Here is a 10,480-nt window from a genome sequence, read left to right on the forward strand (position 1 = left end):
CGGACCCTGACGTCCCTGGCAGCAGGAGCAGCTCTCCAGGTCACTCCTCAGGGCTGAGAGACTCATTACCAGTGTCTGATCTCTACAGCGAGGTAAGGAGTACTTTACTTTCAGCCTAGAAGTATATTGTGTGCTAGTGACATTTATATATATCCATCTATTTATTTATTACAATATCCACTTATTTATTACAAGTGTGTTAAATAGTACAGCTGTCTGAATTGCTAAGTCATCATCTAAGTCCGTCAAATCACTCACTAATTACTGTTCAATGATCACTTAATCACCATTTGATTGCCATTTAATTTTTGTTCAGTCATGGATTACTTAGAATTTGATCATAATTTAATCATTAACAGAATCCCTTTAGTTAACATGTCAACAGTAACTGTTCTTAATTTTCATGGGACAGGAAGTTCTCCCTGCTGGCTGCACACCAGGGGTTATGGCACCTTCAGGCTTCTGTGGAACAGCAGAATCTTGCATGGTCTCCACACAATAAGTCTGGGATTGTTTCACTTTTCCTCTCCTTCCTGCAGCTTTTATGCTCTGGGTGGAGCATTGCTCCTGTGGGTCCCAATAATCTTGTGGAGAAAATACTGTATTGTTGTCACTGGTGATGTTATGATAGCCTGGCTGGAGAAGTACTTGTGAACTGGCCATCCCTGCTGTTGACATTGCATGGGGATACTTTGTCTATAGGGTCTGAGGGACACCTTAAAGCAAGGCTGGTGTCTCCCATTGTGCCTGTGCTCACTTTGGGTGTCATGCTCAGATGTCGTGCCCAGAGGAACTGGATGCCCTGGCAGATGTGGATCTGCTTGACTTTCTTTTGAAGGATGATGCTCCCTGCCCTGAAATCCCAGGGGAGCAGAATGGTCTGCTGGAAGACTGGGGCCTGCCAATGCCTGAGGTGAGTTCTTTGTGAGGAATTGCTGCTGAGCTGAGGTTTAGGAGGTTTTTCTCCCTGCTGAGTAAAAGCTGTTCCTCTGCAGCTCCTGGACAAGGAGATGGATGACTTCATCAGCTCACTGCTGGGCCCTTTAGAAGATGAACCAGACAGCCTCAGTTATTTGCCTGCCAACAATGACAGCAGCATTTCTGAGGATCAGCATCTGTCCCATTGCCTTGGTAGCAATTTTGCCAGCCAAGACATTGTGCTGGTTGATCATAACTACTCCCTTCACCAGGACTGGCCTGCACTGGAAAGTGTGAGGTCTGACATGACAGAAGGAGATGTTACCATTGAGCTAGGTGAGTGATGTGCATGGACTCTTTCTGACCTGGCTGCGGGCAGAAGAGAGAAAAGCAGTCCCATACTGGTTTGTCTTGGTGGGTGTCAGGCAGAGATGGAGAGAGCCAAGAGTAGAGGCTCTCTGCTGTTGTAAAATTGTTATTTTCATGCCACTCAAAGCTGGCTGGTCAGGTGCTGCCTCAGTGAGGCCCAGCATTTGACTTGTCTTTCCTTCCCCAGGGGCATGGGTGGGTTTGGAAGGCACAAGTGAGGCACTGGAACAGAGCACCACTTCCCCTGTTGCTGTTGCTGTGGAAGATGAACCCCAGCTTGTGCCTGGATCCATGGTACAGGTACTGACTCCTATGCCTGTGGACCCCAGCTTTTGCTTCTCATCTCTCTCCTTCTCTTCTGACTTGGCTCCTATGAGGGGTATCTCTGAAGGAAAGCATGGCTTTACTTTGGGAGAGCTGATTCCGGTTCTTTGTGTTTGCTGCATGCCCTTGCTGGCCCAGGATGGACTCCCTGTATTATACGTTCTCAGTAGGCTTATTTTTGCTGTTTTCTAGTCTGACTTCCCAGAGCTGGTCCTGACAGAGGAGGAGAAGCAGCTTCTGGAGAAGGAAGGTGTTACATTACCAACCTGTCTGCCACTGACCAAAGTGAGTTCTCACTAGAACCAAACAGACCACTTGAATGTATCAGGTAGTGTAAGGGTTTGAAACTGCAGGACAGTGCCTTGATGAGAATATTGTTGTCCAGGTGCTGCATTCAGGGCAGTGTTCATCTGGGCTTGGTGTCCTTTTCCTTCTTTCGAGTCCAGGGTGTCGTCCATATGCACAGCAGCTTCTGGCTGCTGTCAGTCTCCCTACTCATGGCTGTTTGCAGGAGGCAGTTACATCACAAGTGCCTGCAGCTACTTTTTCCTGCTTGCCTAGTGGCTTGTGGTCTGTGTGCTTTTCATTTTCCTTAGGTACGCCTTACTTTTGCCAAGTCATGGAAGCTGCTGGCTGCATCAGCAGGCCAGGGTTTGCCTTGCAGTTTATTCAGTGTTGTGGGAAGGACAGAGGACACAAGAACTAGGGCTGGGCACTGATATGTGAGGGTGGTCTGAGAGGGTGGGATTGCCAGCACCCTGGGCTTGCTGTTACTGAGGTGATCCTTGCAGGCTGAGGAGCGAGTTCTGAGGAAAGTGCGTCGTAAGATTCGGAACAAGCAGGCAGCTCAGGATAGTCGTCGCCGGAGGAAGATCTATGTGGATGGCCTGGAAAACAGGTATGCTCACATAGCAGTGTCATCCAGCACTGAGGGGCCCCATATGTTCTTTTAGGGATCCTTGGCAGAATGATGATGGCACTAAATTGTCATTTTAGTCAGAACCTCATTTTCCTATCATGTTACAATCAGTATAGCAGAGGGTTTGTGATTAGAGTGGTGCAGATTTTTTACTAGCAGAATCAGTGTAGTACAGTCTGTAACCACTGTAATACAGTATCTATCATACAGCTTAACTTACAATTTCTAATCACCTTCATTCTAATACATCTTAACTTAAAATTTCTAGTCACCCAGGCCCTCTGCAGTTTGGATCAGATCTTAATGGATGGTTAATTAATATAATGTGTATTAATATAATGATCATAACATAGATTCAAAAATGATACAAATAATACAAGTCTCTCCCTCAGTCATGGGAGGAAGCAGGAAATGGTAGATGTGTCCCTGAGCAGAGGGGTCCTGAGCTGTCCAGCAGAAATTCTACTCCTAAGGTGCCCTTAGGACTTTCTAATTGCTTGATTCTGTGGACAGTGCACTCTGTGCACTTGTGCCTCCCTGCTCTGTGATAGGGCTGTCAGCAACACAGAGCTGGCTGTGTGCCTATGACCTTCAAGACTGGTAAGGGAAGGGCCTGTGCCCAGGGACTTTCAGGCTGGCAGGGAGAGGAAGAAGAAGTCTGTTTGTTTTGGTACTCGGTGCACAGGACCTTCAGTGCCTGATAACAAGGGGCAGGGAATGAATACATGACTTGTTGGGTCACAAGAATAGCTGGTCCCCACCTGCATGGCCTTAGTTGTGCTGACCACATTGCCAGGTCTGGGATCAGGGGGTGCCTGTCACAAGCTGCTGTGCTGTTTGGCTGCTGGGCTCCTGTCAGCCTCAGCAAAAAGTGAGGCTGGCCCTGTGGGGCAAGAGCTCCCTGCAGAGGGTTGAGAGCATCAGGGTGAAGCCTGTCTGTTGCTCTTGTGCTTGGAGATGGCCCAGAGCTTTCTCTGTCAAGCCACGTAGCTGACCAGCAAGGACGAATGTGTTTTCAGGTCAGGCTAGTTAGTAATGCAGCCTGATGTCACAGATCTGCAGGGCTGGTGTGCCGCTAGCAGTCAGCACCCATAGGGGTTAATCAACTGGATTCAATCAATTCCTGCTTCTCTGCAGGACTGGCAGGGCTTCATTCCTCCCCATATCTGGTATGAGGTGGTGCTCTCTGGGCTTTGCTGCACATGATACCAGGTGGACCCCAGGACCAATTTTTTCTGCCCCAGCCACCCAGAGGTGGTGACTGATGTAAAATCTGCACTGTTGACCAACAAAATCTCTCTGTTTTTCCCCCACACCTCTCATCCGTCCTGGAAAGGGTGGCAGCCTGCACAGCTGAAAACCATGAACTGGAGAAGAAGGTGCAGCAGCTGCAGAAGCAGAACATGTGAGTTTGTCTTGTTGAGTTTGGCAGGAGAAGGGGTGGGAAAGGCTGTTCCTGTTCTCAGGACTGTGGCCCGTCCCTGGCTGCAGAGGGTGGAGGGAAATGTGCAGGTGTAGGTCCACCTGCTCTGCTAACCTGCATTTCTTGCTCTACTGCAGGTCACTGCTCAGGCAGTTGCAGAAGCTGCAGGCCTTGGTGAAACGGTCTGCCCCCAAAACTACCAAAAGAAAAACCTGCACCATGGTAAGTGGCTTCAGCCCCAGTGTCTATGGAGGAGTCCCTGCTGTCCTCACAAGTTTGGGAGAGAGGCATTTATTGCATTTAGTGATGCCTGTCCATCTCCTTTGCTGAGATTGTGCTCATATTTCTGTTTCCAGATCCTGGTTCTGTCCTTCTGCCTCATTCTGTCCCCCAGCATCCGCTTGCCCGGCAGCGTAGAGCCACAGCGGGAGCTCAAGGGTGAGTGAGTGCCCACGTTGGGGCTGAGGTGTGGCTCCAGGTGAAGTGCTGCCCTTCAGAGCACAGCACCTTCCCCAGAGACAGGCTGAACTCTGGGGTGCTTCCAACTCAGCATTCCCTTGCCTAGGGTGACCACTAGGTTTGTCTTGCTGTCTTGCCCCGGCTCTGGACTCTTCCTCAGCCCTGTTGCAGAGGCCTGCCTGAAAGCAGGGCCCTGTGCCAGGGGCTGTGCAAGGACAAGTGAGTTCCGGTCCCTCTTGGAGCACAGACTGTGCTTGTGCCTGGCAGCTGTGCAGCATCCTCTCCCCGCCTCCCCTGGGAAGAGGAAGTCCTGGTTAAACAGTTTGTCCTCTCTCCTGGGCTCTGTGGTGGCTCCATGCTCAGCACAGGAGGGTGGGAGGCTGGAAATTACAGGGTTGGCTCTACCTCTCTTACAGTGCTGTCACGGCAGATCCGCGAGTTTCCGAACCAGGGAGCACCTGATGTGCAGCATGACACTGAGCTGGAGGGCTTCAGCCCAGAGCCGGGAGACTCCTTGCTGTCGGGCAACCTCAGTCAGTCATGGGAAGAGGGGCAGAGTCCACTTAACTCCAGTCCCAGATCTTTCAACAGCAACTCATCCTCTGACCCTCCGGCAGCAGCAGGCTCCAAGCCGGGCCCGCCCCAGAGTGACCCTTTGCCGGCAGCAGTGCTGGTGCCATGGAAATCCAAGGGTCAGGAGTGGGTCGAACACCCTGACAGAGTTCTCATCCAGCAGCACCATGCCAATGAGATGTGACCAGTGCTGCATCCTGCTCCTTGGGATGATACTGCACACCCCGTGGAGCAGGGAGAGAGCTGCAGTAACAGATTATCTATCCAAGCAGTTTCTTCTCAATACTCTCCTCATTGCCAGCGACTCAGAGGGTTTACCAGGAAGGAATCAATCTGACTTTTTTTATCAGACTCCATCTGAGATGGGACAGGAAATTCTGAGAATTTCACTATGGCTGCTGATGTGGCTTGTGGGGAAGGGCTGTGGCAGGGAGAGTGGAGGCAGTTGGACTGAGGTGCCAGTACTTGGTCTGACTGGATGCAGCTGGCAGTGGAGGCTGCTGCCCTGCTTCTTCACTGCCCTGCTGGAGATGAAGACACTTCTTAGTCTGTGTTGTGGCCCCAAACATATGTTCCATGTCAGTGCCCCTTAATCCTGCAGTGCTGCCTGATTTCTAGGTGTGAGGGAGCAATTTGACCTTCAGTGCTCTCGCAGGAGTAGTCCTGCCTGCTGCTGCGACAGACCCAGCATGTCGCCTGTTCCTGCTAGCTTTTGAGCCATGGCCACAGCTCCCAGCCTGGCTAGAGGAGGTAATGTGGAGTCCTTCCTGAGCCATGTGTGCTGTTTGCCTACTGTAAGGGCTGAGCCTTTCATCTTCTGCAGGCTTTTGGGCTTCAAGGAGCAGGCATGCCTTGAGCCAGACTGCTGAGGCAGCATGTTCAGAGAGCAGCAGAACTGCTTGCTCTTCGGAAGGCTTTACTGGCCACAGGACAGTTTCAAAGCCATGTCTTTGTGTGCCCAAGCCTTACTGTGCTGGCTGGTGATGCAGTCAATGGTTCTGGGTTGAACAGAAACACTTCGAGCTGGTGAGCAGTGTCTTTGCCAGACTGCAGCTTAGTGGTACCTGTAGAGATCTCCTTGTCCTACTGCAGGACGTTCCATAGAGTCATATAGAATGGTTTGGATTGGAAGGGGCCTCTAAAGGTCATCTAGTCCAGTTCTCTGTGCAATGAGCAGGGATAGCTTCAAATTGGATCAGAATAATAATAGCTTCCTTATTAATAGAGTCTAAATAAATATTAATGGTGTGTGACTGTGTCCTCTCTGGTTGTTTTGGCGAGGTGCTGGGCGGCTGGGGGCTGCACCTGGGGCTGGGAGCCTTGTGGGAGAAACCCAGGGGAGGCTCGGGGGCAATCCCTCTCAGAGCGTTTGCAGGGGAAGTCCGCCTGGCTGTGGCTCTGCACAGGGTCTTGTTGAGGCATAGCGTGGGTTTGCAGGGCTGCTGCTTTTCTCTCACCCTGCTTCAAGGGTGCAAAAGCACTCTTGGAGAAAAGTGTATGTGGTGAGCAGCCAGCACCCACCACACACACGCAAGCCCCCAGCGCTGCGGAAGCAGCAGCTTCCCCCGGAGGAAGCGCGGGGAGCTGGTGTCAGCCCCGCCGCTGCTTTCGTAATGGGAGCTGCACAATGGCAGGAAGTGGAGCAGGGCCAGGGTGCTGCAACAGCCACCGGGTGGGCCTTGCCTGCTGTGGGGTTGCTAAATTCAGGATTGTCCCTTTGTGTCGTGGGGGTCACTGGGTCCACAGGAGGCACTGGCAGACCCTGAGTTCAGGCTGCAGAGCCCAGTGTAGGATTTGGGGACACGGGAGCTCAGCAAGGCCGTGGGTGCAGGAAGCTTCACACTTGCATCCCACCCAGGGAGCAAAACCAACCAAGATGTGAGACAGTACTGTGTCCAGAGGGGAGACAACCAGGGAGAGGCACCTCCAGGGCCTCTGCCTCACCATGCTTCTGAAAGGGCTGGGTCACAGCTCTGCCCTGGCCAGCACTGACAGCCCTGACCCAGCATCTCCGCTGGATTTGCAGCTCTTGGTATACACTGTGTTCCTTTCCCTATCTTTCTGATATATTTGTTGCTTTCCTTTCTGCAGTTTGAGGCCAGGGTGTGTAATGCCCCTCCGCACTTTACTTTCATTTTTTTGCAGTTTGAAGCCAAGGTACATAATGTCCTGTTCCCATCCTACTTTCATTTTTGCAGTTCAGGGTCAGTGTGTGTAATGGTCTGTTCCCCCTTTAGTTTCATTTTTTGCAGTTCAAGGCCAGAGTGTGTAGTGTCACAGATGTTACACAGTGTCCCTGACCCAGCAGTCATCAATATCAAATGAACCATCTGAAGTAATACATGGTGGTGTTGCCAGGAAAGTTGGGAGCAGCCATGTGAGCTGGTGTTTGCCTGGGTATGATGGGGTCAGTATTGCTCTTTGTAGCTGTCTGACTTGCTTGGCCAGATGTCAGGAAGGGAGATAACTCTGGGAGAGCAGGCTGGGAGCCAGGAGCTGGGAGTTTTGGGGAGGACTGCTCTATGGTCTCAGCTCATAATGGCCCAAGTCTGCTATTTTTCATTGCTTTCTGTGTTCTTGTGCCAGTCCCACAGCAAGCAGCTCTGACCTGGGGAGAGAAATGAAGCTCAGCCTGGACCTCATGCCTTGGGTTAAAGTTCAGCAATGATTAAAGTGCTCATAATGAGTCTTTTTGCTGAGGACTTGATTATATCAAGCAGAGGAGCAAGAGCCAACTGACATTCTTGCCACCCTCCTTATCCTCTTTGCTGCAGATCCCTGCTCTTTTTCCTAGCATGCCGTGGGGTCAGAGCATGGTCTGCATGTGCACTGGGGTGGCTTGCATGCACACAGAGCCCCACACTCTGCCTTAGGTCGGTGGTGTAGTCCCAGCTTGCATCCCCACCTTGTTCCCTCTGTTATGCCCAAGGTCGACCTGTATCTCCCCTGTGTCCCAGCAAGTGCCTTTGTCAGCATTGTGGGACTATGCTGGCAGACTGGAAGTATGAGCTTTTCAGGGCAAAATATCCTGGACAGTCCTTGGCAAGTCCCAGATGGGTGTTGCCAGATGGAAACATAATCTTTTCTGCTTGGTGACTCCTCAAGTATTAGAGTATCTTCTCCTTTCCATGATAGTGATATATTGAAAATTGTGAAAACATAAAATGAAATTTGCTTTCTATTGCTAAGGAAGTCCTAGGCTGTGTAAGCAATGCAAAACACTTCCTGATCGTGGCTTTAAACAAATCAGGTTTGCCCTTTAAAAAAAAAAATGAATTAGGATTTCTCAGAGAGATGGAAAATTCAGTCAGCAGCAGAAACAAGATATATCCACCTCTTCAAGGGAAATCTAAATCCTGTGTCATCATCCATCCTATTTTTAGCCACTAGCACCAGCTGCTGGATATTGGTGGAAACAGAAAAACTAACATCTGAAAACTGGTTTAAAAAGCAGCTGGAAATACAGTGATGGAACCACTGCCTCCTTCCAGCTCTCACAGCTGGGCACCTCAGCCCTGGGACCCCCAGGGGTCGTGTTAGGAGCACTTTAGCAAAGTGTCCGAGGCAGAGGGCAGAGAGGTTGGGTTGTGATGCCTAAAAAAGTCCACCCAGTGCCAGATGTGCCCTTCCCCTGTTCTCTTTCCGTGGCCATGTCTGGACATCTTGGCTGGAGACACACCCCCACGCATTGCTCGGGGGACACAGCCGCGCCGAAGGGACTCTCGGGGCGGGGTATTTGGGAGCTCTCCTCGGGCCCGGGATGGGAGGGCAGCTGGCAGCCGGCCCGCGCTGCGCATCCGCCGGGGCTGGGAACCGGAGGCTGACGGCTCTGCAAGAATCGTTTGCAGCGCCCCGTTCGGGCGTTCGGGCACCCGAGAGCTTCCCGTGCTCGGCTCCCGCGGGGAAGGCTCTGCGGTGTTCCTTCTGCCTGGCCACAGCCCGGTTTGTCCCCCATCTCTAGGGACATCTGGGAGTGACGCCTAGGGACTTGTTACCCAGAGCATGGCATCAGGTTTGCAGGCACAGTCCTGCTGCACACTGCCAGGAAGGGGAGCTGGGACAGTCGCCATCCCCAGGGGCTCTGCTGGCCTCAGCCTTGTCTTTTTCAGTCTCAGTGCAGCATGAAACCTCCCATCTGGGACCGTGGCTGCTGGGTGAGACAAACCCCACAAGTCTGAGGCAGGGAGAAGACAGAGCCAAACCCTGCATCCCCACAGAAACCCTTTATTTTGCATCTGGTGAACTTGTCGAAGAAAGCAAGAACCTCTGGGCTGAGGTTGCACCTCAAGGGCAGCATGCTGGTGCAGGCAAAGTCTCCTAGGCACTCCTTGCAATCCTGAGCCTGCTGGATTTTCCCACTTGCTGTCATTTTATCCGTGTGAAGGTGCTGGTGCCAATCCTGCAGAAAACACCAAATCAGATGGGGTCACGCATGCTTTGGAGGGTAGAGGGGAAGCCTGTGTGGCTGACTGAGGTACTGCAGGTTCCAACAGCCTGTAGCAGAGGCTGTGCCAGGTGCTGGCATCTTTTCCTTCTCTTTCTGCTGTGGAGAGTGGAAAGAAAGCCCCAGAGAGGGCTCTCTGTAGCCAAAGCCCATCCAGGGATCCCCCACCTTGAGGCACATCTGGCATGCAGGGGTGGACCACGTTACACGGAGGCTCCATAGCCCTTGCATATCACTGGTGACAAACCCATTCCACCCTCATGGTCCTCCCATGCTTCACCCTGTGGGATTTCTCCCTTCTCCAGCCTGAGTTGCAGAAGACCCTGGCAGAGCAGTGGCTGGGACCCAGCACTGACCGGGTGCCCTTCCAGTCCTCTGCAGGACTGTCAGCTGCCTCTCGCAGGAGCCACAGGGCATGCAGGGTCTCCTCCCCCTTGGAGTCCACATAGCACTGGCCCAGGAAGACACTTGTCCGGACAGTCTCTGAGTCTGGAAGGGTTTAAGGTGATGTGAGTCAGGCAGAGAGGCCCAAGGTCACCCTGTGTCCTGTTGGCATCCCCACCCGCAGGATGATGACCCCCTGCTGCCTACCTTGGAGCCTCCAGCTCACAGTGAAGGAGAAGGTGGGCTGTGGGACCAGCTCTGTATCTTGTTGGGACCCCTCCAGTGGTGAGGTGAGGAGTTCTGAGTAGCCAGCAGCAGGTCCCGGCAGGTAAAAACCAGAGAATCTGTTGTCCTCGTTCAGGGTGGACACAACCATCCGGCTGCTGGTGTCACTCCGCCACGACCCGGAGAGAAGGCACTGCAAGGCCAGTGCCGTGGGTTGGAGGGAGGGAGAGGGGGGAACATCCTGCTCCCACCCCTTCACCCTGGCTCTGCCCAGAGATGTCTGCAGCAGTGGGTGGTATGCCACGGACCTGATGTGCCACCGGCATCACCATCTCAGTGTGAGCATCATGCCTGAGCTATAATCACATTCAGGTCAGCTACTGTCCAGGATGGTTTCACCCACCCAAGGGAGAGTGAATCCCCCATGCTCAAGCAGCAGGTG

General features: G+C 52.4%; 2 protein-coding genes across 2 annotated transcripts in view; one reads left to right on the forward strand and one right to left on the reverse strand.

Annotated features, from left to right (window-relative positions):
• The first annotated feature begins 6 nt into the window (after positions 1 to 6).
• On the forward strand, positions 7 to 5,396 carry CREB3 (cAMP responsive element binding protein 3). Its single transcript, XM_005428358.3, has 10 exons — positions 7 to 92; positions 776 to 913; positions 996 to 1,254; positions 1,475 to 1,587; positions 1,804 to 1,896; positions 2,403 to 2,509; positions 3,867 to 3,935; positions 4,091 to 4,175; positions 4,310 to 4,391; positions 4,829 to 5,396. The coding sequence occupies exons 2-10, from the start codon at positions 776 to 778 to the stop codon at positions 5,167 to 5,169; spliced, it is 1,287 nt and encodes a 428-aa protein (XP_005428415.1). The 5' UTR covers positions 7 to 92; the 3' UTR covers positions 5,170 to 5,396.
• A 3,954-nt stretch (positions 5,397 to 9,350) lies between these two features.
• The window catches only part of LOC102042155 (avidin-like), a 1,464-nt gene continuing 334 nt past the window's right edge, over positions 9,351 to 10,480 (reverse strand). The window contains exons 2-4 of the mRNA XM_005428359.1: positions 10,021 to 10,231; positions 9,786 to 9,918; positions 9,351 to 9,384 (exon numbers count right to left, since the gene is read on the reverse strand). Of these exons, the coding sequence (XP_005428416.1) occupies positions 9,351 to 9,384; positions 9,786 to 9,918; positions 10,021 to 10,231 (378 nt within the window). The remainder of the gene's footprint in view (positions 9,385 to 9,785; positions 9,919 to 10,020; positions 10,232 to 10,480) is intronic.

This window comes from Geospiza fortis, unplaced genomic scaffold (assembly GCF_000277835.1).
Source record: "Geospiza fortis unplaced genomic scaffold, GeoFor_1.0 scaffold174, whole genome shotgun sequence".
NCBI lineage: Eukaryota > Metazoa > Chordata > Aves > Passeriformes > Thraupidae > Geospiza > Geospiza fortis.